Source organism: Sarcophilus harrisii, chromosome 1 (assembly GCF_902635505.1).
Source record: "Sarcophilus harrisii chromosome 1, mSarHar1.11, whole genome shotgun sequence".
Taxonomy (NCBI): Eukaryota; Metazoa; Chordata; class Mammalia; order Dasyuromorphia; family Dasyuridae; genus Sarcophilus; species Sarcophilus harrisii.
Genome location: NC_045426.1, coordinates 688,047,049 through 688,074,916, shown reverse-complemented (window position 1 = coordinate 688,074,916; position 27,868 = coordinate 688,047,049). Strand labels below are relative to the sequence as shown.

Genomic DNA, 27,868 nt, shown 5'->3' with positions numbered 1-27,868 from the left:
ACATTTTATTTACAGTGGGCAACCCAACCAGCATGGGCAGAAGCACCAGAATTAATAATCTTGCAGAGTAAAACTGAGAATTCTGAACTTGTATCTAAGTAGCCAAGAAGATGCAGAGTGAGAGATCAAGATAGGCAGAGATGGAGGAGGGGGTTTCCTAGAGGAAGTAGCTATTGCACCAAGGCTTAAGGGAGGTGATAGATGTTGAAAGAAGGTGGGACTTGTGCTTAGAGGAAGCCTTAAAATAACGTTGGGCATGCCTTTGAACCTTGAAGTGAGTCTCTGGAGATGCACAGAGCATCAGAATTCATTTTATCAACCGAAAGAAGCAGATAAAGAATTTCCCCAATAATCATGCATGTTGTTCAGTAGAGTCCTTGTGGTTAAGGAGCATTAACAGAAAATCCATCATTAATTAAGGGTTGGATCATGTTTTAGAGCAAGAGGAGAATCTCCCCTAATGTTGCTCCTCTCCTGCCTCGGAGTGATGGGAAGCTGACCTAAGGCTTTTGAAAACATGTCTGTCTGCTGAGACCAGATTAGCTAATTTCTTTTTTTAAATTTCTTTAATATCTTTTTTACATCACCTTTATTTCCAAATATATCACTTCTCAGTCAGCCGACTATCACTTTCAAGAAAAATTTTAAAAGAAAAGGGGTGTGGCGCAGCTAGGTGGTGCAGTGGATAGAGCGCCAGCCCTTAAGTCAGGAGGACCAGAGTTCAAATCTGATCTCAGACACTTAACACTTCCTAGCTGGTGTAACCCTGGGCAAGTCACTTAACCCTAATTGCCTCAGCAAAAAGAAAAAAAAAAAAAGAAAAGAAAAAGGGGGCACCCAGTTCAACAAACCAATACATGAGTCATATATGATAGTATATGCACCCCATCAAATAAAATAGTTTGTATATCACACTCATAATCTCCCACCTCTGCAAAGAAGAGAGATTAAATTTTTTTCCCCTCCTCTCCAGGGACTAAGCTTGATCATTATAATTAAAGGGTGCTCAATCTCAGTTGTTGATTTTTTTAAATTTTCCATATTTTTTGGCCTTTCTTTGAATCTCTCATGTTTAGCACAGTGTCTGGCACACAGTAGGTGTTTAATTAATGCTTGTTGACAGATTCCAATATTGTAATCATTGTGTGTACTGTTTTCCTGGTTCTGTTTCTTTAAATTCTTCATATTCATCATTTTTTTTAGACACAGTAATATCCTATTACATGTATATAGGGAAATTCGGTTGACCATTCCCCCCACACTGAGTATCTCAGTCTAGCTTGTTTCAGAGAGGCTTATCACCAGGCTGACAACAGGATGATGACATTTTCCACCACAGCAACTTAAAGGCCATCTGCTAAATTATTTTTGAATAATAATAATTAATAACAGGAACACTTATTTGACACTTTAAATTTGACCAGTCTTCTTATATATGTCATCTCACTGGATTTTCATAATCCTGTAAGGTAGTTAGTCAATCAAGATTTGCTAAATGGCTATTCTGACGGGCACTGTGCGAAATTCTAGGGATTAAAAATAAAAGGCAAAAAAAAATGCTTACAATTTAATGGGGATGATGACAAGCAAACAAATCTGCAAAAACAAGCACTGTACTTGATAAATGGGAAATAATGAAGAGAAGGAAGACACTGGAATTAAAAGTTAGAAAAGGCTTTTCTAGAAGATTAGATTCTAGATGGGACTCGAAGCAGTCATAGGAGATAAGGAGGGAGACCAGTGATGATGATGATGATGTGATGCTTAGAGTAGGTGGAATTTAACTATTGTCTCCCTGCCTTTCTTCTAGGTGTTCCACTATCTCAGTATTGCCATCCTGAGCTTCTTCATGATAGAAGTTGCATTAAAATTATATGTCTTCCAAAAGGAATTCTTCTACCATAAATTTGAGATTCTGGATGCCGTTATTGTGATTATCTCCTTTGTCCTGGACATTGTCCTTCTGTTCCAAGAGCATGCCTTCGAAGCCCTCGGCTTATTGATCCTCCTCCGACTTTGGCGGGTGGCCAGGATTATCAACGGTAAGTCCCAGTAGTGGCAGGTCCTCCATGAATTGTTGGCTGAGCAGACTGCTCTGAAAACTCAGACGTAAGGCGATACCAGTTCTGCAAGGCAGGAGACATTCTTGTGTTTCAATCTAACTGGCATCGAGCCTTGTGCTGACCTTAGGCTACATCTTGTTTGGTAGTAGGAAAACAAAGAGCAAATGAGTATCTGCCACAAGAAACTAGTCTTTCTTTAAAAAAAAAAAAAAAGTCAATTTATTGATGCTTTTTATTTTTACAATACAATCATTTCAAGTTGGTAATATAGTATCTAGAATGTTAGACTTGGAGTTAGAAAATCCTGAGTTCAAATGCTACCTCACATACTAACTCTGTGAATTTGGGCAAATCATTAACCTTTGCCTGCTTCAGTTTCCTCATCAGTAAAGAGGGGCCAATAATAGCATCTACCTCCCTGATTTGTGAGGATAAAAAGGGATAATATTTGTGAAAAGGTTTGCAGATCTTAAAGCAGAATATGCTAACAATTATTTTTATCATCATCATTATCATTTATTTTATGGATAAATACTATTACTCTTATACAAACCAGAAAAGTAAAAATAACCATTTATTATACATGTTCTTCCCCTAGGTTTCCCTATTTCATTGTTGAGAAGATATATTTCATTTTTTATTTTCCAGGACCAAGACTGTTTATTACTATTAATCACAATTCTACTTCCTTTTGCATTCTTTACATTACCCTCTTTTATTCATAGTATCTGTTGTTCAATTTATTTCACTTTGCATCAGTTCACTAAAGTCTTCTGGCGCTTCTCTGAACTCCTCAGGGTAGGGATAAAGTATGTATTCATTCTCCCTCTTCCTCCCCTCCCGTATTTCTTCCATTGTGGTCTCTTCTGCTCCCAAGGAATTAAACATCCAAATGAGGTGGCAAGATTGAGTGCACTTCAGTGGGAAATATGACTTCCCCTTGTACTTAGAAGATAGGAAGTTCTAATGATTATTTCTAAAGGACTGTTTTTGTACTTTGACATTCACATGATCTCATCTACGTAGCACTCGTTCTCCTGGTGCAGATTGTAGTCCTTCCATGCCTTCTGGGTAATCCTTATTGATATCATTCCACCAAACTGGTCTACTTGCTTTTCCCTGACATACGTGTCATGCAACATTTCTGTGCCTTTACAAAGATTGTCCTATATTCCTGGAAGCCATTGCCTCCTGCCTTCCATCTCTTAGAACTCTTAAAATTCAAAGCTTCCTTCAAGACTCAAGTTAAATGCCACCTATCATAGGAGAGCCTTCCCTATGAGCCCTAGTTATCACTCCTTTCTTCCTCAATCAGCCAATCAAGCAACATTTATTGAGCACCAGGTATGTGAAAGGAAATCTGCTAAGTGCTGAGGATACAAAGGTATGAGGGGAATAATGGCTGCCCTCAGGGAGCTTACATTCTGTCAGAAGACATAACATGAAAGCAGTAAATATATACAAAATAGATACAAGAAAGGTACTTCCATGAAGTATGGAAAAATATTGGTGTTAAATATGTAATTGTCTGTGTAAATAAAGAGAACAGATACATGGCATTTTCTCTTCTACCTGATCTAACAGCTTTCTTACCTCCTTGACCAGGTCAGGACTCATCTCTCGTAGGATCCTACTGAATAGGGAGGCATTTTCTGGAAGAATTCCTTTTCTCTTTTGGTTTGATGAATTTAGCACCGGACAGCCTGGAAACTGGGCTTATGTGGGTTAGGAACTCTGGGGATAAGGTTCAGACTGTTTTGAAGGGAAAAGATTAAGTGTCAATTTGACCTTTGTATAAGGGAGTCTTGTTCTACTGCATTTGGGCGCCTTGATATCCTCCCAGAATCTCATTTCAATGGCACCTTAGAAGCAACCCACACCTTAATCTCTTAGATATCAAAACAGGTCATCGAAATAAATGGGAAGATTTGATTATTATTGGGTTAAAGTTAATATCCATAAGTTCTGATCTTGGGGAAGGGAGGGAGGATAGAGAAGAGGGATTTTTTTTTTTAACCAAACCTGTGACCTCCCTCTACTAGAGCAGATTGGAGTCTGTTTTTGTAACCTAAGGCCTTAGTTGCCTGGGCAGTCAGAGATTAAGTGATCTGGCCAGGGTCACAGATTAGAGTTCATCAGAAGTAAGACCTGAACCCAGGTCTTCCTGGCCCCACAGCCAGCTCTATCATGTTGCCTTTCATTTGTGAATTAACCATAGAAAGTGATAAAAAGCTTATCTGAAATATAAAAATTTATAGAATCTCAGAGATGCCAAAGAGGTCAACTAGTCAAACTCATACTTGAAGAAAAACATTTTATTACACAATCAGTAAATGGTATTTTGAAGATTTCTAGAAAGGGAGAATGACTACTGACCCAATCACCTTATTTCATGTTTGGACAGCTGAAAGTTAGGGAGTTTTTCCTATCAAGCCTAAATTTTCTCCTGTGGAAGAACTGACCCAGCTCTCTGAATTTTTCATGGTTTAGTTAAAGCATTTTTATTATTTGTGTCCACAAGAGAAAAACTCGACCTTAGACACCAGCCAAGGTGTCACAGCCATGTTCTCTGACCATGTGGAATATGGCTTCTTGATTTATCTTACAACTGGGCTAGGAAGACGCTTTATAGTGGGGGTGGTACAGAGTGAAAACAGGAATGGGAGGGTAGTAGTCCAATTCCAGGAGAGGGAAGTACAGAGGAGATTGAACCAAGCATAACTATTAGAATATTCTCAGAACCCAATAGATGGTAAGCAGGTGCTTTCCATCATTCGGTCTTGAAAAGGCACGCTTTCCCACAGACACACATTTCCCCAAAGCTTCTTCATATTGATAATACCTCCTACACTCATGGGGCTTTGCAGTGAGTGATACTGTGCTTTCTGGGAGAAAGACAAATAAGAGGGGCTACAGCCTTGATTCCACTCTTTGCAGCTCCCACCCCCTGCTCTTGGTCCAAGCAGAATCAATCAATTCAAATTTCTTTTTGAAGCTGACAGTCCTTCAACTGCTAGAAGATTATTTCTGTCTCTTTACGTCATCTTTTCTGAAGGCTAAAGAGCTACAGTTCCCCCATCTAGCATGATCAGAAGCCTCTGCTTTCCTGCCTCTTCCCCCCTCTAAACCCCCCCCCCCCCCCCCGTTAGCCATCCCTCATAGTCTGGTGTCCTCTGAAGATTCTATGGGCATGCCATCCAACAGCTATTTCCCAGGAACTGTTAAAAACCTGGAGCAGCACAGGGACAAGCATAGATCCTTGGGGAGTTGCCCTGGAAACCACCTTCCAATTGCAGGTCAAACTTTCAACATCTGCTACCTATTCAGAAATCCATGCCTGTTAGGTTTGTCTGACATGACCTGCTCTTGACAAAGTTGGCCTTTTGTATTCACTGTATTTTCTGTCTTCAACAGCAATCTCTGCAATAATGAATCTTGAATTAATGTCAGCAAAGTCAAAATCAAGCTTATTGGACTATAGATTTCAGAATTCTTTTCCATTCCACCACTTTTTTTTTTCTTTCTAAAAATAGGGACATTTGCCCTTCCCTGGTCTTAAAAATACCCCTCGGTGTCTTTTTTGATTTTTCAAAATCACTGTCAAGTGGTTCCAAAAGCACACCTGCCTTTCCTTTGACTGTCGCCATGATGTAGTTCATTTGGGTTTGATCAATTGAACACATCAATGTAACAAATAATCCTAAATATCTTCCTAATTACCTTTGCTGGTCACTAGGTGGCAGAGCAAATAGTGCCTGGCCTGGAATCAAAGACTCATTTTCTGGAGTTCAAATCCAACCTCACATATTTACTTATTGTGGGACCCTGGGCAAGTCATTTCCCCCTATTTGCCTCAGTTTCCTTATCTATAAATTGAGCTGGAGAAGGAAATAGCCAACCACTCTAGTATCTTTGTGAAGAAAATCCCAAATGGGGTCACCAAGTGTTGACATGATTGAAATGATTGGACAGTCACAAGAAATGAACTTTACTATCAATGTCCTTTTAGTCATTTTAACCCTTTTTCCTGATCTTTGCAAAGTCATTCTTCTTGAGAGAAAACACCACCTTCTTTCTGTTCTCACATCACTGTCCGCCTCCCAAGCAATAGTCCTGTCCCATTTTTTATTCTCTTTTCCCTCCAAGAAAGCCTAAAAAAATAAAACAAAATAAACCTGATTTCAGGCTTCCTTGCTATCATCAGTTCATTCTGAAAGTGAGCACGCCTGACGGTTGTTAGAGGACCAATGAAACATCCTCATATTCATTCTATTTTCTTACCCTTCCTTCCATCTTTTATGCCTTTTGAAAATCAAAGACATTTACTGATCTAGCTCCCTGCGATTCCACATCAGGCTATCCAACAGCTCCTCCTCACTAAGATGTTTTCTTTAGGTTCTTCAGAATTTCGTTCAGAGCTTCCTGTTTCTCCAGGGCTGACTTCCCCTATAGAAGATGGATCCTACTTATTCTTTTTCTGTGTAATATAGAATCTGTTCTCACTAAATCTAGGCTGCATGCCAGACTATTCCTGCATTTCCTCCTGTTGCACACTTTTTAATAGATTTAATTTTCAAAATATATACAAAGATAGTTTTCAACATGGATCTCTGCAAAACCTTGTTTTAGATTTTTCTTCCCCTTCCCCTAGACAGCATAAGTAATCCACTATATGTTAGGCATGTGTCACACACTCTTAACGTGGAGTGGGCATTTCCTCCAAAGCTCCTTTTCATTTTATCCTAGCAACCAGTTCCTCTGTTCTCTAGCTGCACTCATTTTGGACTCCTTTGACTTCTCCATCATGCCCCTGTGCCAGGTACCTCCCCTCCCACCCACACTTTTAGCTTTCTTTTGTGTGTTGTCTTACCTTATCTTGCTGTGCTTTACTGTAAGCTCCTTGAGGAAAGGCACTATTTTTTTTTTTAATATTTGTATCCCTAGTACTTAACACAAGGCCTGGTATATGATAGAAACTTAATATTTATCGCCTATTAACTTGTTTTGTTGGTGAAAATCAATTGCAGAACAGGAATCCTCACTAGTTCTCTCGCCTTTTAAAGAAATAGTCACCAATTCAAGGAAAGGAACTAAGTGCTGTTCTCTGGACAGAGGGAAAGTCAGCAGGAGTATGAATAATGAAGTCTCCCATCAATACTATGCCGTACCTCCTTGCTAGTTTCCCAATGACTCCACTATTTCCTCTTTCTGTCCAGGTGGTCTATAGTATAGACTGTAGAAAAGATAACTTTTTCCATCATTTTTCAACATTCACCCAAAAGCTTTCTACCATGCTTCTCCCCCGAGATTCCTGGATTTCCTCAGGAATATAAATTTTAACAGAGGATGCTAATGCAGACTCTTGTTTCCTTTATCTTTTGAATAAGGCACATCTTGTTCCTTTTAAATAAATCTTTTAACTTTTTCAGAACCCAATTCCAGTCATTGGACTTACTCCACCAAATGTCAGTGATATCCCATGGCCTAGAAGGGCAAATGAGCCTCTTTCTGTTGGCTCTAGTTTCCCTTGTAATTCAAACCATGCATGTGTCTAGATGGGCCTTTCTTGAATTTTCATTCATCTTCTGGACTGGAGCTACTCTATGTGGTGGATGTGTCATAGTTTACTCCTTTCCCCAACCTTGTCAGCTTGTCAGCTCCCTTGTAAGCTCTCTGATTCCATATTTATCCTTTTCATTTTCAATTTGAAACAAGCTAAGTTCTCCACTACATTCTATTTATATTCCTTATATATAAATGTGAACATATATGCTTTGTTAAGAACCCTGTAAAAAGCCTATCATCATCATATTTTTATTTCAAGTATAAACAATTTTACAATGAGTTTTGTCTCTTAGAACCAAGCCTGGCCATTGCATTTATTCTGACTTTAGACAACTTTTTTTTGTATAGGAGGACACCCTATACATAGACAATTCAGGAGAGATAAAAAGTAAATATGAAGTGATTTGGGGTTCGCTAACAAGTGGGGGGAGCAGGAAAGAAGTCTTGAAGGACTCCCCACTGGGGACTTGTAGCTTTCCAGAGGCAATGATGTGACAGCTTATATGAGTGAAGGAAGTGGGAGACAGAGTGCCATGGTCTGGAAAGAGCCTGTCGTCTTGTTTGGCTGCAGTTGAGAGTCTGTGCAAGACCAAAGTGCAAAAACTTTTAAACATCAGGGTGAGTTTGTGTTTCATTTTTTGGACAACAGGAAATCTCTTAGGGGCGAAGGAAGCTTGCTGAATAAAGAAGTGACATGGGCAGTCCTGTATGTAGGAAGGTCTGTTTGGCAGCTGTTGGAGGCTGGGCTGCAAATGGGAGAGAATGGCTAGAGGGAGGCCAGTTGGGCAGCTGTTGTCCAGACAAGAGGTGATAAAGGCCTGGGTGAGCATGGATGTATTGTGTAGTGAAGGGCATTGATGGAAGAGATGCAGAAGAAATAGCATCAAGATGGAAAATGATTGACTATGGGGATGGCAGAAGTGAAAGACCAAATTAGACTGGTACATTGTGTCTGGGTGACTAGGACACTGGTACCTCTGGCATAAAAAGAGCCTGGAGAAGTGGGAGTGGGAGAAAAGAGAACGAATTTTATTTCAGCCATTTTGACTTTGAGGTGCCCAAGAGAAGATCATAGGATCAAAAATTCAGATCTGGAAGTTACTTTAGAGGCCACTGAGCATGTCCCTCATTTTATACAGGCGACGGGTTCAGTGACTTTTCTATCTCATCCACAAGTCATGTCAATAAGCAGTCATTAAGCATGGCGCCAGCACTGTGCTGAGCACAGGGGTTACATAGCTAATAAGTGTGGGGCAAGATGTGCACTGAAATCTTTGTGACTCCAAACCCAACACTCTTAACAAGATGGACATCCAAGAGAGGAGGAAATAAAGCTTGGGGGAGGAAAGCTGAGTATGTAGATTTTGAAGTCATCTGCATAAAGACAATCCATGGGAGCTGAGATCACCAAGAGAGGTACTATGGAAAAGAGGAAAAGTCCAAGATGAAGCCCTTGAATATACCCATGTGACTTAAGTTGACATAATTGATGATCCTGCAAAAGAAACTGAGAATTGATCAGAGAAATAGAATGAAAATGACAGTTGTGCCCCAAACACCTTCCAGATAGGAAGAAGTGGCCAAGAATATTAAAAATTCATTTGGGTCTCAGCCAAATAATAAAATGTCAAAGGATAAAAATAGGAGTTTTCTAAAGAACACCTTTAAGCTATCAATTGCCAAGTTAAAAAAAAGTTCCAAATCACAAAGTTAGAAAAGTTATAGTATTGCTGAGGTTCCACCTTACACCCATCAGATTGACTAAAAAGAAAAATGACAAAAGCTGACAAGGATATGGGGAAAGGTGCATTAATGCATCATTAGTGGGATTGTGAACTATCTTGATATTCTAGAAAGCAATGATAATCATGTTCCCTCTACTAAAAATGTCCCATATGTACAAAATTATTTGTACTAGTTTTTTTTTTTTCCAATGCAGGCAAGAAACTGGAAACTTAGCATGGGGGAGGGATTGCCCATAAATTGGGAAATAGATGAAACAACTATAGTATATGATTGTAATGAAATATATTGTTCTGTAAGAAATAGTGAAACGGATGGTTTCAGAGAAACTTGAGACTTGTATGAACTGATGTAGACCAAAATGAGAACAAGAGCACAATTTATTTAACATGAACTAACTTATTATAAACACAAAATTTTGACTTAAGATGTCGGGTCAATGACATGACCAACTCTATTTGGCTAACCAGATTACTAAATCATTACTAAATTCACATAATTCCAGAGGAACTAGGATAAATCATGCTGCACATCCCCTTACAGAGAGGTGACGAACTCACAAGTTGAGACTTATTTTTTGGACATGCTCTTAGCGGACCATGCCTGTTTATTACAAGGCTTTTGATTTTCCATTTTTTTCCCACACCCAATGGACCTGGGGAGGTGGGAAGGGCAGAAAAAATTTTTTCCATAAAAAAAAGAAATTTAATATAAAAAACTTAAAATTCCTTCACTCTTGATTTTGAGAAATTAAGTATAAAGACCAAGAAAAACTTAGATTTAGCATATAATTGACAATTGTTTACCTTGGAGAAAGCAGTTTTAGGTGAATGGGGAAGATAGAATTCAAATTGCAAGAGTGAATGATAAATGGAGGTAAAAAAAATAGAAGACTTATAGAAAGGTTTTTCTAGGAGTTGGCTGTAAAATGGAGGAGACATACAGGACAACAGTTTCAGGGGACAGTGAAGATTTTTTTTTTTTTAAACAGGGAAATGGGCATGTTTGTAGACAGCATGGAAGGAGCCCGTTTATAAGTTTGAAAATTAGGGAGAGGGAACGATAGAAGTGACAGACTCCTGGAAACTACCAAGAGACAGGCACAAATAGACATTGGTATTGTTCTTCTGAGGATCATCTTCTGAGACTGGTGCAAAGGGAATGATGTTAAGGTGACTTACAGAGTGGAATAATGGAAGAGAAGCAGCTTGTGGCAGCCTCCGGTTTTTCAATGAAGCTACTGAGGAAGGGGTGGAAAATCAGCATGAGTAGCTTGAGGAACAGCTGCTATGGGGAATATAACAATGGTCAATTGTGAAAAGTAGAACTGGTCACAATGTAGTACTGAGATCCCTGCTGAAATCAGACCACAACTTTTAGTGTATCTAGTCAGCACAGGTACATGGCTGCCGCCAATGGATTTTTGCAATTTAAAGCTAGGAGTCTCTTTCTTTCTTTCTTTTTTTTTTTTTTTTTTTTTTTTTTTTTTTTTTTGGAGAGAGGTAATTAGCTCCAACATGGTGCAGCTAGGAAGTGATTTAACCAGGATGTGCACTCAGGGGTATTCTGACTCTGAATCCTGCACACTATCCACTACACAATCCAGCTATCTTTTTTGTTGCTGAAGAACCAATCTTTCTGATTTCCTTTAAATATCTGTCCTGGAGTTAGATCAGGTGTGAAATTTGTAACTCTGCACTCCTCCCAAGTCGTTTTCCAGAATTGCTGGGCCAATAATAGCATATTATTTGTGCCGGTCTTCCCACAGCCTCTCCAATAGCTCTTTCACTATCTTCACCTTTGCCAGCTTGACACACAAGATGTCACCTCAGTTGTTTTGACTTTTCTCTTGTTAATGATTTGGCCCATTTTTTCCACATTATTTTATTTTTTTGAAAGCTTCTTGGACATATCCTTTGACCACCATCTCTTGTGAAATATATTTTCTTACATTGGGGTTGATTTCCTGTATATCTTGGATATAGTCTATCATCAGAGATGTTCAGTGAAAAGATATTCCCAACTGACTGGGTCTTCTCTTACCCAAAATTGCATTGATATAATTTGTGCAAGAAATGCTAACATTTTACACATTCAAAATTGTCTACTTTGTTCTTGGCGATCTGTCCTATCATCCCAGTTTGATCTTGAGTTCTTTCGGTAACCTGAGTTGTGAAAAGTATTCTTTTCTGTTCTGCTCTCAATTTTTCTTACCATTTATGCTTTTATGTTTAAGTCATTGACTTGGAATTTGCTGTGGCACACGTCATCTATTTGTTTATAAACTTATTTTCTGCCAACCAGCTCTCCCAACTTCCCAGCAGTTGTTGGGGAAAAGGTAATATTTTCCCCCATTGTGTTTATATTCTTGGGTTGATGAAACATTGGGCTACTGCCTTCATGTGCTCTGAGGCCTTGCTTTCTTGATCCATCAACATGATTTCACAATCTCTGTTATCCTACAAGAAACAGGGGATGGGGATAAAGCCAAAGTAGAAACTAAAAACATTCTTGGAGAAGTTTCACCTGGTCAGTTCAAAAGCTCAAGCTGGACACTCCCAAATTTCAATTCTTCTAAGTAATGATGAATGACTGGCAAAAATGAAACTCCCAAACAAATACATTATATGTAGCCTACAGCACACATCTGTGGGTCTATGTGGATGGTGGAATTGTGGTGAGGGTGCAGGAGCTTCAGACCACTTGGGTTTAAATCTCAGCTTCATGAGTTGTGCCCTACATCACAAATCTCAGAACCAGGGTTCATTTTTTAAATGTCCTATCTCACAGATCTGATGAAATGATGCATAGAAAAGTATTTTAAAATCAGAAATCTAGTATAATGGACTTATGTTAATGCCCAAGGTCACCATCTGGCCCTCTGAATTATTTTTAGGCATAATTATTTCAGTCAAGACACGCTCTGAACGACAACTCTCAAGGCTGAGACTGATTAATCATCAACTGGCCACAAAAATTCAGCATCTTGAATTTAGCTGCAATGAAAAGGTAAGATGAATGAGAACTTCAAGTAAGATAGATGAGTGACAGCTTCAACAGTAATTAGATTTATGCACATTAGAGATGTTCAGAACATAAAGTTGATCTTTGTTTTTGAAACAGGAACAAGAAATTGAAAGACTTAACAAACTCCTGAAAGATAATGGACTTCTTGAGTAGCTGAACCATGCAATATTTGCCTAATCACATGGAGAAGAAACTTATTTGACAGAATGGCCTTTTGTGTCAGTGAAACACCCTGGGTATCTCCAGAATAATTTCTGGAAATTACCTGAAGCCTTCACTTAACTTGTTCTCAGGTCTGATTATGTCCAGATATTACATCATTTCTTCTAAGAGCTATCTTTTTTCCTTGATGTGATAAGAGACTTTCCTTGGTAACAAATGTTTCATAAGCTACATTTCCTCATTTTCCCAACGCTAACTTTGCTACATAAAATTTAATTTTGCCAAATATATGCTTTCAAATTTGTTTCCCCTTTATTTCAACCCTGGATTCTCTAGTTGTGGACATTCTGAAGGACAAAAGCAATAAACAAATTTTTCTTAGACTCCAGGTCATTATAGGAAAGTCCATTTTTTCATGAGCAGATCAGAAAGGCGAAACATGTTCTGTTGCTTACAAGTGAATCCCTGCAGTTTGGGCCTTTCTCTGGATGTTGTCCAGATCCCTTTGTAGCAACCAGCTGCAAAATTCAGTCTAAACTTAATTGTATTTACTCATGCCTCCGTGTGACATTTGCTGAAGCTACCACACAATTAATGTCCATGGGAAACTGCCTACTTTGCTTGAGCTCTCCCACTAGATTCTCCTGCTACAACAGTGATGAACTCTTAATGATCTACCTCCATTCTGTAGCATCCCAGGAGCGTTCCTGGGCTGGGCTTAGGATGGCACATAGCAATTAGATCAAAGACTAGACTGCAATTAATGGGGTATTTGAGGAAGGTGCTTTTCTTTAACCTTTTTTGTAATGCTTCTAATATTTCTGTATAATATTTTACTATTTTTGTGCTCATTTGCATATGGAAGTTAAAGAAGAGGCTAAATTGAACAGCTATTGCTTTTGAAGTCATTTTCATTTTAAAGCAGTAGGATGAATTAAGGGGTTGGATTTCCTAAGAAATAAAGGAAAGAGGCACTTAGGTGGCACTCTGCTAAACAATTTGAAAGTTGTATCTCTCATTTAAAACCCTGTGAATAAGGCATTATTAATATCTTTTATTACTGAGGAAACTGAGGCAGAAAGAAATTAAATGTCTAGTCCAAGCTCACCCAGCAAGTGAGACTGGAGTCGAGCCCTCATGAGCCCGGGCCCAGCACACAGCCACTGCACCACCAGCCGCCTCTGCTGAAGACCAACCTACAAAGAGCTTTGTCCTAAACACATTCTCTCCCACAGTCCGGAGTCAGTTGGGACAGGAAGGCTGAAGGCTGGAGGGTTGGCCAGAACCTGGCCGGACTCTCCCTTCATTCTGAAGCTGCAAGGTCACCTGGCTTTGCTCCCAGCTGGGAAGCATCTTTGACAGGGGGTCATGGAGACTTTGCATAAACCGCTGAGATATTCCAGTTGTGGCCACCTGATTGTCCAGAAGGTGACTTTAGGCTGAGCTACAATCTGCCTCTGCACCCTCCACCCGTTGCTCCTAGCTTTGCCCTCTGGAACCAGAATAAATCATATCCCCCCCTCTACAAAACAATCCCGTGGCTGTGAAAAGAAAGCAATCATATCTGTGTGACCCCTCCCCTCCAACCTCTCCTCTATTTTCCAGACTCTTGATGTCTACTTCTTTCAACTAATTATTGTATGGCACGGTTTCCAGGCAGGGGATCGAATTCTGGACCTGGTGTCAGGAAGATTCATCTTCTTAAGTTCAGATCTGGCCTCAGATACTTTAGCTGAGTATCCTGCGCACTTCATTCCACCCGGCTTGCCTCAGTTTCCTTATGTGTAAAAGATGCTGGAGGAGGAAATGGCAAATTGCTGTATCTCTGCCAAAAAGACTCTAAATGGGGTCACGAGGTTTGAACAGGTCTGAAGTGACTGAATCACAACTAAAAATGGCTTCCAGACCATACTCCACCGCTTGCTGGCCTGCAGTCTTCTGACCAGCCTCAATGAGCCATTCTCCAACCGGCTGGTCCGTGTCCTTCCCAAGCCTGTGTACCTTCCGTCGAAGAAAAGCCTTTAGAGGTAGTTAACCAGGGCCGGGCCAGCCCTCCTCCTCGCACACTGCTGTGATGTTCGGCCAAAGCGGTGGGTGCTCCGACGAGGACACAGGGAAGCCAGTCAGCCGCCCTGCCCTTCGCCATCGGGGGTGCTGTCCCTTGAGGTCAGGGACTGGCCCATGGCCACAGGCCCAGCAGAGGGCTGGGCTCAGGCCTTTACTCCGAGTCTTCCTGACTCAGAGGTGAGCTCTGTCTCCTACACCCAATGGCCCAGAGAAGTCTCGGAGTGGCCTGCACAGCTCCTCGTGGGGGAAAACTGAGACAGGGGCTGCAGTCAGAGCAGACACAGCTTGGCTCTGCGGAAGGGCTGGAAATCCCAGGAGCTTCTTCGACCTCCTCGATTGCTAAAATCAAGAAAAGCCCAGGGAGAGGTGACGAGAGACCGGAGGGGAGGCTCGCTCAATAAGTCAGAGGGGACGGGCACAGCTCTCCAAGTGACGGGGACTCCTCAGGCCAACGGCCATTTTGTTCTCAGCACTAAGAATAGCCAGCAGGAGCCCCAGGATTTCCTTAGGTTAGCAAGTACTTATGTCACACAAATGGAAAGAAGAAATTGGAGGGCAACTTGGCATCAATGGTTGGCCGAGCTTTGTAACCTGCTTTTGCAGGTGCAGACACATCAACAAAACTAACCACCGTAGAAACCTGCATCGTATTGTCATATTCTAATTCGGTCTGTAATAAAAAAAAAGGGAGAGTTAAACAAGTTCCGGATATCCTGTGTGTTAGTTACCAGGGTAACAGAGACTAGGAAACTTTTTATTCTATTCCTGACTTTCCACTCCCACCCTCCACCCTCCAACCCTGACTTGATTGACTCACAATGTGAATCTGGATGAGAAATATAATTTTTTATTTCCTAAATAAAATTATTAAAATAACACCATTGATAGGTGACATATGGGGTTAATAAGTCAATAAATCATTTTGAGGACAAAAGAGGAATGGTAAAAAAAATTTTCCTGGAAGTTTCAATGACCAAAACATTAAGTCTATTTGCATTCCTAGATCAATTTTCACAAATTTAAAAATAAAAACCAATTTTTAACGTCTGGAATTACACAGGCTATTAATGTGAATAAAACCCATTATCAAAGAATACTATTTTCTCCCCAAGAAATAAAGCTAAAAAGTCATAATTAAATTGTTTTGGAATGGTCCCGGAGGGACAAATACAAAGGCAGCATTTTCAAATCTTGGCAAATATCATCTGCAATGTCTATGTTCTGAAAATTAAACAAATCATACCTTGGAAAAATAATTTGACGTCAATTTTGCTGTGACACTGTTTATTCTGGCTTGTGGATTCATTAAGGAACCATATTTAGTCCACTTCACTTTTATCTCAAAAGTCATTGGGATCACACATGGCTCCTGTAAAAGTAAAATGCCAATCTTACATTATTCCATGGAACTATTTTTCTACATCCAATGACATCCAAACCTGAGTTTTTTTCTTTTGCATAGAAGTCTCATCTTTTAGATAATGTTCTGAGCAACAGGAATTTCCTAAAACATTTGGATTAAATGGTGTAAAAGGTGCTATTTTTACTTTCAAGTATTCCTTGAACCAAAAATAGCTCAAAAACTAGGGCATTAAATTTTAGATCCCTTTACACTCTAAATACTAAACTTTTCCCCCTTGTCTTTTGCTTCATGCATTAACTGGATTTAAGTGAGGCAGAGCTGCATGAAGTGGTCAGTCTCCCTCTCTTTTCCAGAGTCAACCTATTTCAGTTGCCTGACAGAGTCAAGACCACTAGTGATGGCTTGCCATGCCCTTGGTGTCTCAATAACTAGCCTTCTCTGCAATTTAAGGCAGCATACTTAATTTCTCTATAGCTTAGCTGCTCTGGCTTAGAAATGGGGCAAATCTCTACCTTCTGCCGACCAGCAGGGACAATAATCTCAGGAGGAGATGGTGAGCGCCATGCTGGTGGTATCAACAGAAAGGCTCCTGCACAGAATGATGGGTGACACCCTGGACACATTTCCAAAGTGCTGTTGGATCACAGGTGGCACATCTTTCCCTTACAAAGTTGGTAAGAACTTTTCCCTAGAACTTCGGGAATTGTTGCTATCAGCTCAGAGGAGGAGAAAGGGACAGGTAAAAGGGCTGGCAAAGGTCTGTAGCTACTGAAAGCATTTTGGCCCCTGTCCCATCTTCAGTGCTCAGCTTCAGGGACTTGGAGGTGACTTCTGGGGTTTCACTTGCTGCCTAAGAAGCTCAGCATGCTGAGAAGCTAGCAAGAGGACCTCCTGCAGCTGAGGGAGGAAAAGTCTCCACATTCAACTTCTTGGAAGGAAAGTGGCCAAGTCTTGAGCTTGCAAGGTCATCAGAAGCTAGTAAAGGGGCAGGAAGATTGGGAGGGGGTGGTGGTGGCAAGAACTATGGGCAATTCTCTCACTAATTATCAGCCCAAGTGACCAGTGTCCAAGCAGAGTCAGGACCAAGTCATTTTTCCCAGTACAGTGAACTGAGCAAACCCCACCTCCAAAGAGGGATGCTGAGAGCTCCAGTCTGAGCCGGCAAACGCTGTTCTAGCAACGTTCTCTCTGTTACAAAATGAATTGTGGGAGACAACTGTAGGAGAAAAGTCACATAGCAAGACTGGCCTCTTAGGCAGAGATGGAGAACTTGCCTCCAGGGACAGATGCAGACCCACATTCCTTACAGTTTAGTGGAAGAAGGTGGGAAGGAAAAGACACAGGAAGTCAGGGGGCCCGGAAGAGGTATCGATCCCATGAAGCTCATGGGCCGTTTTGGATCAAAAGTGCTCAGTGTGGGTGACATCTAGAGCCTAAGGATGTCAGCTGCTTGCCTGCTGACAGCATGGAACAATAGTGTGTAGAATCTGGGGATTCCAGGCTTCGGTCAGTCACAGACATGTGAGGGTCTATCCTTCTGTCCCAGATTGAGCAAGGAGCTAGAGATAGAAAAGAAAGGCCATTGGTTTTGTATGTGACTGGGCTCAGTCCACTTCTAAGTTCTGTGGCCCTGGAACAATCAAGAGGCTGACCCCAGAGACTTCTGGGTCCCATTGAAATGGTCTACAGGCTATAAAACTCATAGATGGCCAGATGTAGAAGAAAGGACCCTCAGCAGTTTAGTGCCATCTCTGCAGTTGCCAGAAAAGGACGAAGAAGCCCAGGGGGAGAAAGAACTTGCCTAGGGTCATGGTTAGAGGCTGAGCCAGGCCTAGATGCCAGAGCAGGTTTCCTGATTCCCAGGTCACTGTGCCTGTCAGAATAGTGCACTGCCCCTCCTCCCATCCCATCTCTCCTGTCATGGATTTCAAGGGAGTGGGAATAACAGGAGTTCAACTGTTCAAATACATCAATTTTCCTGCTTCTTCAGGGGTTCATCCCAAGTCTTTTCTATGCAGAAGAAAGAGGCAGAATGTCAGCACCTGCCACCCTAGACATCTTCATGAAAACAAAAAAACGCCCTCCAAATATTAGGAATTATCTTTACCCGTCTATGCAGTGTCTGAGTGAAGAAACGGACAGGCACCCATTCCTGCAAATTCTGGACTGGAGAATTTCCAAAAGATGATACATATTGTGGGAAGTTTTGTCCCATCAGTAATTTTTTCAGTCTTTCTTCAACTAGTTGGCAATTGAGTGTTGTGTTTAATCTTTCAGAAAGAAAACAACAAGATATTAAGCAGCTGACAATTATTAATAAAAGCATGTTGATAGTCTCCTGCTCTTCGGCCTCTCTTTCCTTCTGACAAGGAGATCCAATGTATGGAAGTGGCTAACCTTGCTTTTCAGTGTAGAACTCACTGGAGGGCATTTCATTATAGCAAGATGGCCAAAACACCAGAACCAGATGTTTTCTCTCTGGGGTGCTGGATAGTTTGAAATCCAGGAAAAAACAGGAAAAATTTGGGAGCAAGAGAAAAGGGAAAGATTTGCTGGGAATTCACTTCTGTTTCCTGAAATGCAGGAAATGTACATTCTGCCATTATTATTAAAATGAACAATAGTTGCAGTAATTTTCTTTAATATTTCATTGTCATCTAAGACACTTCGCTCCAATGAATGGATGAAAAACAATTTACTAAACATCTACTCAGTGCCAAAAGTGACCCTACCCTCAAGCAGATTCCATTCTAACAAGGGAAATAATGCACACAGGAAGTGTCTATGGAACAAAAGTCACAGGGCTTACAATGTGCACTGAGGATACGAAGAAAGGCAAAAATTGGTGGAATCAAATCCTATTTCAATGAGAAGATATACATGAAATGAACAGGGAGAAGAGAATAGAAGGTTGACAGATACCAAGGGGGACACCTGCAGACAGGAGAATCTGAGCAGTCTTGAATGAACCCAGAAGAGCTTGAAGGAACCCAGAAGAGCTAAGAGGCAGAGATGAGGGAAGGAGGGAAATCCCCCAAGCTCTGTAGGCTTGGGGGATTTCCCTCCTTCCTTCTTCCCAATTTCAACACTAGAATTAACCAATTCATTTCTCCAGTGCCCTTTTGGCGCCTGATCCTGTTTCTGCTTGGGCCTGGTCAAACCGCAGTCCTGCAACAGCCACTTCCTCCACTCCAATGAACAGGATTTGGAATAGAGCTGGAGGAAGTCAGAGCTCTCTACTGACTGTGGAAGGCTACAACTTGACTGAGCTCATCACAACTGAGCCCTCCTTGAAGCAAGGCAATCCTGTGACTCCTCCCTAAATGATGCTCCATCACTTTTCATCCCTCACCTCTCCAGTCTCCCACTTCCCTGTCAGCCCTGAGGATCTGGAGGCCATTCACCTTGAGCTCATCTCAGAAGCCCTTAACACCCTCTCCCCCACTCTACTCCTTTCCAACAGCGGCCCTCTATGAAGTGCCTTGAGCCCATTCCTTCTTGTTCTGGCAAACCGTCCCTACCATCATCCCCACTCTCTCATCTCTTCTCTCTCCCTGGCCACCAGCTCCTTCCCTGCTGCCTACAAACCTCACCAAAGCTCTCTTAAAGACCTGCGTACTTGATCCACAACTCTCAGGATATCAGCCTAAATCTCTCCTCCCTCCCACAGTCACACTCCTAAAAAAAGCTGTCTAGTCTCAGCAATGCTCTTTTCTTCTGATTTTCAAGATTTTTCTCATTCATCTCTGCCTCCTTTCCTTCCCTCTCTCTTTCTCCTTCTGTCTGTCTCTCCATTCTCTGTTTTCTGTCTTTCTCTACTATCTCTACTCTCTGTGTCTCTCTATTCTATCCTTTGTTATTGCCTATGACAAGAGGACACGCCCCTCGCCATCTGCCACAAGGAAAGGCCTTCGCCCTCGCTGTCCCCCCTGCCTGGATGCACACCTGTGTCCCCTCTATTTCTTGCTCTTCACTTTAAAGCTCCGCCAAAGCACTTTCTTTTGCCTCTGCTCCTTAATAGTGCCTCCCGCACCCCATATTCATTTTGTCTATGTTTTGTCTACACTTAGACAGGTGACCATTGTCTCCTCAAACAGAATGGAAGGTGCTGAAAACAAAGCCTGGCATACAGAGGGTGCTTAATCAATGTGAGTGACTGTCCCCCTTCCCAGTAGCTGAAAGAACATGAGAAGGGAAGGGGAGCTGGGCAAAGCACTATGTGTCCGGAGGTCAGATGACAAGATGCATGGTTGGGGAGCATGTGAGTTTTCACATGGTGGGCAGGCTCAGGTTTCCAGGGGAGAACCATGGGGGGAAGGGGTCCACTAGATAGTAAGTAATGATGAACTCAGAATCTATTTTAAGGGTTTCATGCCTGCTGAGCTTGTTCAGAGTTAAAGAGACTTTGTTTATTTAGGGTTTCTTTTTAGGACAGTACCCAGAAAAAAGTAGTCTTTTATTATCGAATCATCAGAAAGGTAACTGTGAAATGGTGATAAACGAATCCCTTACCTTAGTTTGCAGGAAGTCATCATATTATAACCAAAAAGTATCGGTTTTCGAAGTCCTTCTACTAATAAGCAGTTCTGTTCATCTGTGCTATAAAAAACAGTAATCTGTCTATTTCTGTTAGAACTTTGAATAATTCGGGATGTTCACAGAGTTAAGAAAATATACAATCAATGCTAAAAAATATAACAATAGTTCACATTTGTTAAATGTTATAGTTTATAAAGTTCTTTCTTTGTTCACAAACCCCTATTTATTAAACAGTGGAAAAATTATTATCCCTCTTCTCTCAAGTTCCCTAGATGCACAGGAGTTTTTCAATACTTTCCTCACGGCATTGTTATGACTATTTTCATTGACTATTATCAGCTAAGGAAAAGATCAGCTAGAAACAGGTTTCACTCAGGGTTAGCCGCAGATTTCCAGCATCATTATTCTGGTCCATAAATCTTTTATACACATTAATAAGTGCAGATTTAGGGCCAGTGGATGGCTGGGTGAATAGGGTACTATGCCTGGGTGAATAGGGTACTATGCCTGGAATCAGGAAGACCCAAGTTTAAATCCATCCTCAGACACTTACTAGGTGCATAATCCTGGGCAAATCACTTCACCTCTCTTTGCCTTAATCCACTGAAGAAGGAAATGACACACCACTCCAGTATATTTGCCAAGAAAACCTCATATAGACAGAGACAGACACAACTAAACATATGAACAACAAAATCCCAAGATCCAATTAAACAAACAGTACCTACAGAAACTCATGAAAGCCAGCAAGTATTGGGAGAAAGAGAACAAGCTGGTGCCCAAAGATCATGCACGGTCTTCAGTGATAGTGTGGGCCCAACATGTGGGACACAAGGTCACAGGTTCGTCTGACCCTAATCCCATATTCCTTCCAGTTACTATAAGTTCCACAACTAAATACAAAATCATCACAGGCTCTGGTGTCTGCAGACATTTCTACCTTGAGTCATAATTTTCTGTTTATTAAAACATTTGCCACACACATATTACTTCACCCTAACCAACCTCCAAAAGATTTTCCTCAATATTCAACTAGATCAGTAACTAGGGCAGAATTAGTCTAAATAAGTCCCGAATGAGAACAAATACCTCCATTCCCCCAAATAATCTAAAGCCCAGTTTCTTAAACTGTGGGTCATGACCCCATGAGTCTCATAACTGAATGTAGGGATGACAAAATTATGATTTATTATCAATAATTTTTTTGTTTGTATACATATTTTATATACCTACATATCTAGGATCATGTAAAAATTTCTCAGGCAAAAAATGTTATGAGTAGAAAAAGTTTAAGAAGCTCTGGTACAAAGGATTTTAAAATATACAGAGATGAGACAATATGATTTCCAAATACTGGCAAACTGACTCCTATTAGACAATCAAAAAGGATATCCCTTCTCAAATCCAGCTAATAATGGTTGTCCTGGAATATAACCTGGATTTCCACTTACACGGAATGATTTAACATTTTGCTGAAAGATAAAATATAACAAAGAAAAATTCTTATTTTTATTCAGAAAAAATAAGAGCTTAAATAAAGTTTAGAATATTAAACAAGACAACATCCTCCCCCCACATACAACTATAAATATAACTACTGAAGCAGACACACATCTTGCCATAAAATTACAAGTTTACTGAGTGTGCTGCTTTTAAGAGACAAGGAAAAAAGAAACTGACACAATTCTACCATAAAATTGTACTACAAATGAATCCAGTGTTCAGTACAAACCATGTTATGGTTAGCACGTACAGCCTGAGGTTTTAAGTCTTAAAATATTATAATTTTATAATCACTTGACAAGCATCTGTATTAAGATGACAGAAATTACCTGAAGAAATTGAACCTGAAATTGCTGTTGAAGTGGAAGCATCGTGCTGCTGATGGTCCCAAGAAGGAAATGGCTATCAGCCTTTGTGATTTCACCTGTTTCTGTGTATGTGATGCTGTACATTAACTGAAAATAAAACCACACACAACTTATGATCTCTTTCATTATTTTCCATTCAGCATCAAAGAATACATTCAATAGAATTTTGGAGTTGGATGGACTTTGGAGATCACATAATCTAATCCTTTTATTTCGTAGATTTCCTAAGAGGGAAAATGATCTGTCCAAGTTAGCAAGTGTGACCTTCACTTAACTTAACTTAACTTAACCAGAGCTACTTTTAGCATACTGAAAAATACAAAAGATAAGAGTAGGAACAAATCCTTCTCTGTCCCTGCACTTCTTGGAAATTGATATTTCCACTAGATCACAACAGACCATAAATTGCACTGCAGCTCAGGTGTGCCCTTCCCATCTCAAACAAGGATGAGCACTGGAGCTGCAGGCTACCCCAAATGGGTACTTTGTGGATTCACTGGCAGTTAGATAGAACTAATCTCATCATTCACATTTCAAACATTCTAAAAGCTGGAAACCAAATGCGATTAATGTTTGGGGAAGGGTGTACAAGGTATGGCGGTGTATACACTGGCTGGTGGTTGTCCTTCATCCTGGAAGAGGACCAAAATGGCTTACTATGTGAGAGTCGGTTACACTGTGTCCTTCTTGGGCTGACCAGAACACGAGCTCTCAGTGCTCTGCCACAGGTCACACACAAATAGTCCCTATGAACCTCCGGGGCGGGCTCTCTAACTCTGTGCATCTCATGTTCCTTCTGAGCTAATTCTGTTCTGCTCACAGAGCACAGCGCCTTCTCCCACGAGGGCACGCCATGCTGAGCGGTCCTGTGCCAGTGTCTCTCGTGTCATATAATCAATTCTAGAGTTCTTAAGAGAGACCTTGAGAGTGTCCTTGGATCACTTTTTCTGACCGTCTTTTGAGAGCTTGCCCTATGTGTTTTTCATAAAATATTCTTTTTTGGCAAACATATATGTAATGCAGTGATATATATAAAGAATTCAGAAATACAAGGGAAGAGTCAAAAAGGCCTAGTAAGAAAGCAGAACATACAGAATAACAAGTGCAATGGAAATAGAGTCAACATGGAAAGATCACAAAGACCAGGTTGCGCCCAACAGCCAATGTCCATTGTATGCTGTGATCTAAAGGGCAGAACTCTGTTTTAACAAATGATAAATTCAGTCTTTGGGAAGAATTGTCACTGTCATCCTTTATTCTTTTGTAGCTTCAGGATGTGGCATAATTAACTCATTTTTGTCTAAAAGCTAATCAATTCCTAGACACCAACTGGAGAACAAATAAAAATGGGACACAACGTGGCCGTCTGCAAAAGCAACATTTGGGGAGCAGTTTCTGATGACTGTCCCAGGGCATATGGCTTGATTCTACCTTGAAGAAATAAAGTTTCATCAAAAAATGATATCTGGCACCTACCTGAAGAACAACATTAGTGCAGACTTTCAGACCACTGATGTTGACAAAAGTGGGTTGCAAAAGAACATCACTCTGGGGATGATAAGTCACTGTTTTATTTAGAGATTTCAGAAGTACGCTTCGGACAGTGATAGGAATCTGCAAAGTGTTATAAATAGTTTATTCAACACACTTCATAAAAATATGCTTTTAAGACTAAGAAGCCCCATAGCTATAAACCTGTACAATATCTATTGGTTTGATTTTAGCATATATTTTACTTCCTATATCATCTCCTACATCTATAAACTCAATATTAAAGATTCTCTGGCTCTATAGCATTAAGTAATCAAAGAGCAAAACTAATTAAAGCTTTCTGTCTGAGTAAAATAAGTACCTCTCACATATCAAAGAGCACCCAGAAGAGTGCCTGTTAGCTATTGGTCTAGAAGAGAGAGGGAGCTCATATACTATCATATACAGAGTTCTTATTCAAGTCATCATAAAATCAAGCCAGATCCTTCTCACTTGTATCTTGCTTGGGATTCCTGACCACCTTCCCCCCTTCTAGTCAGTATAGTAAGCAAATTTTATAGGCAGCCATGATAAAGTAGCAATAATAGGAAAGAAGATCACAAAGAGGAACCTGTAAGTCATAGCTAAACCATCCAAAAAATCAAAGGAGCAGAATTTCCAAATCGTATCATACACTGACTAAAATTCACATCCTGAAAATAGGTGCTAAATCAAAAGAAACCATCCAGGTGTTGCTGGTCAAGGTTCTGGTTCTATGATAAGTAAATTCCAGACATAAACCAGACCTCCACAGTTCCAGGCCACCAGAAAAGATGCTGATAACTTTAAAATAATGATTCTGAAGTTTTACTGATAACTTTGGGCTAATTTGGATGTATTAATGAATTAACTGCAAGGAGGAGTTGGTCCGCTTCATTCCAAAAAATTTTATAAAGGATCTCAAACTCCTGCCCTCCCCCCCCCCCAAACATTCTTCTATCTCCTTGGTCTATGCTACAGCATGCTCGCAACTCAGATCTATGCTTACATGAGTGATATTCTCTGTCTCTCCTGCTCTACTTCATTATCCCATTCACTGTCCTCATGCCGTCTGTCACTGTATTACTTTTTGCCTTTCTGCCTTTCTGATCTGTTAAGTCCCCCTCCCAATATCCTCTGCCACCCCATTTCCCACCACAAATCATGGTCTTCCTGAGGTGTGTCTGGCACTATTTCATAATTTCATAAATTAATTATCAATTTATCACTCAATATAAAAATCTTCTCATTTGGATTAGAGATCCTAAATATATTGGGTGACAGTAAATGAAACCTTTAGCCTCAAACAGCACATCCCTTTTTAGGAGTCTTTTTAGGAAGGGAAAACAGGGGACTGACAGAAATGCTAAGAAAAGAGCACTGTGAATTCAAATATCTTTGTGAGAAAGCACTGTGCCTGGGATGGAGGAGGCAAACTTGATTAAGTCATTTTATTATCCTCAAGAGGAATGTGAGAATGATGTCACAGAAGATGCTGGGAAGCAGGCTGTTATGGATTTTTGAACAATCCCATATGCTGAAACCAGGTCCAAAAGACCAATATTCAGAAAGTTAGAATTCATCAAAATAGATTTAACATTATCAATTTAATTAATACGATGTGGATATTTTTCACAATGACTCAAAGGTGCAGGAACTGTTCCCTTGACTGTTGATTTCTAGGCACAGCAATACATAAAAATAGGATGAGGCCCTGAACAAACTGCCCAGACTCTCAAAGACACTCATGAAGTTGTTCTTTTGAACAAAGAAAGTCCCAGTGACTGTACTTCTTGTTCATTTATCATATAAATAGAGCTCCAAAGGTTTCACCTAAAAATTCTGCTTAGCTAAGCTTTCAGGCTATTTCAGGCCATTAACTAAAAAGATTATCTTATTTCTATATCTTTTTTGTATATTTATATCCTAAGTTCTAAAAGCATCTATAGAAACTTCATTACCCATGAAAATCAACAGGTACTTGGCAAAGAAAACCAGACAGTGCCCCAAGACCATAATTCTTCCCTGGTGGTAGAAAGATGGAAACTGAAGCAATAAGGCTTCTTGTACAAGTGACTCTTGTTCTTCACCCCTTCTAGTTCTGACAGGTTCCACAACCAGTGAGGGAAACTATGGCAGACCCTTGGATTGACTATCATTCACCCACAAATCACCAAATGTTATATTAATATTAAATAATCTACTAAAATGTGGTAGTTCACTGAATTCAATTTATAAATCTTTGATGGGCACACTGCATCCTGGCTGCTAATCATCACTTTAACAAGAGATCATTTGGAAGGACACCAGAAAACATAGGATCTAATTCCATTCATTTGTCAATGAAGATTATCTGTACAACTTCAGCACAAAGAAAACTGTAAAACTTCAAAACCAAATCAGTTTCAATGTTACCAAAAGATAGGGAGGGTGTATTAGGAATTCTTTAATTGCTTTTTAGCAAATAAAAAAACCTTGCTATTTAGTCGATTCCTTTCTATTGATAATAAGGCACTGTTTCTGATCATACATATATTTATTTAAAAGATATTAAAAGCAAGTTTTATTGTGTTTTTACTATAAAAAGCCTGATTCTTACCTCTTTACTTGAATTAGGCTCCTAGACAAAAGGAAACAGAAAGAATTATATCTGTATATCATAGAAAATCATCATTTTTCTTTTTAACATCAACATCTGTTATTATACCTGATTACATGTTATCAACATTATCATCACATTCATAATAAACTCGGTTATTTTGTTTACAAATACACTCCTAAAACAGAGCATGGCATCAGCCAACTCTCTAGCCACTGCTAGTCTGGAGGAACTCATAAGCTTTTTCTCAATTAATTAAAAAGGATTTTTTGACTACCTCCTATATGCATATTATTAGGGGCTAAGAGAAAAGGGAGGGGAAAAGCCATATAGAATGTGGCAGCTTCCCTCCAGGCCTTTACAAATAAGGTGTAGAAGAGATGTCAACAAATGAAATTTACAGTAAAATTAGGTTTATTACAAGAGAAATGAACAGTGCAGTAAAAGTGGGAAAACTACAAAACCTCTCCTGAAGGGGAGGATTAAATTTTTCCCTCGGGAACTGCTAGAATATGAAAATAGGATGGTCTGCTTATCTTCAGGGTCTCAGTCACACAAGTAGTTTCTTGGCCAAGCACAGACTGACTGGTGCCTGTCTCGACACACATAAGAGTCCTGTTTGGGACGCATGCAACAAATTATATCAGCTAGGGAGGAGGATCTTGTGCTTGACACATTCATACCAATGCTCCTGGAAAATATTGCAACTCAAAAAGACAAGTTTGGGGGACCCCTTAACAGTCCTTAATAAATAAGAATACATGAAAAATTTAACCACCAGTATATGACAGAATACAGTAAAAGTAGAGTTTTCAGGGGAAAAGATAAGCAAAACAAATAGGGGGCTGAATTAGATGATCACAAATGTTCGAAATCTCTTAATCCTATGACCTCAAAATGACTGGATGTGTTCTAAATCTAAGATTCAATGATGTTAGGAGTTCAGGAGGAGGAATCAGTGCTCTGCAGTATTTGGAGAAACAATGCAATCTGAGTGTGAGTTAGAACTTGAAGGAGGGGCAGGACTTAGAAAGGCAGAAGGGATTGGAAGGGCTTCTCTGCAAGAGATGGCATGGAGGTGGGAATATACAAAACATGTTCTACAGAGAGCCTGATAAGAGTAGGAGACTGGTACTGGTGAACAGTGAGAACAGAATAATAGATTAGGTCCTGATTATGGAGGTTCAGAAATGCTGGGTTATGGAGTTTGGAGGAATTACTACTTTGGACCATGAAAAATGAAAGAAAGGTTATTCTCATGGAGCTATTCAAGATGTTCAAAGGATGGAAGTGCAGAAACCAGTTGAAAGGCAAGTATCCTATCACAATAAAGTGATATGGAACTTTTTCTTTCTCTGAA

The 27,868-nt window shown here is 40.2% G+C and overlaps 2 protein-coding genes across 2 annotated transcripts in view; one reads left to right on the top strand and one right to left on the bottom strand.

Moving 5' to 3' along the window:
* The window catches only part of HVCN1 (hydrogen voltage gated channel 1), a 39,622-nt gene extending 26,674 nt beyond the window's left edge, over positions 1-12,948 (top strand). The window contains exons 5-7 of the mRNA XM_031948570.1: positions 1,811-2,042; positions 12,268-12,380; positions 12,495-12,948. Of these exons, the coding sequence (XP_031804430.1) occupies positions 1,811-2,042; positions 12,268-12,380; positions 12,495-12,551 (402 nt within the window). The 3' untranslated portion in view covers positions 12,552-12,948. The remainder of the gene's footprint in view (positions 1-1,810; positions 2,043-12,267; positions 12,381-12,494) is intronic.
* Positions 12,949-12,983: 35 nt separating this feature from the next.
* TCTN1 (tectonic family member 1) overlaps positions 12,984-27,868 on the bottom strand; it is a gene marked incomplete at its 5' end in the record, with an annotated part of 34,049 nt that continues 19,164 nt past the window's right edge. The window contains 8 exons of the mRNA XM_031948543.1: positions 12,984-15,297; positions 15,871-15,996; positions 18,098-18,260; positions 20,503-20,643; positions 21,922-22,001; positions 22,362-22,487; positions 23,877-24,014; positions 26,509-26,529. Of these exons, the coding sequence (XP_031804403.1) occupies positions 15,154-15,297; positions 15,871-15,996; positions 18,098-18,260; positions 20,503-20,643; positions 21,922-22,001; positions 22,362-22,487; positions 23,877-24,014; positions 26,509-26,529 (939 nt within the window). The remainder of the gene's footprint in view (positions 15,298-15,870; positions 15,997-18,097; positions 18,261-20,502; positions 20,644-21,921; positions 22,002-22,361; positions 22,488-23,876; positions 24,015-26,508; positions 26,530-27,868) is intronic.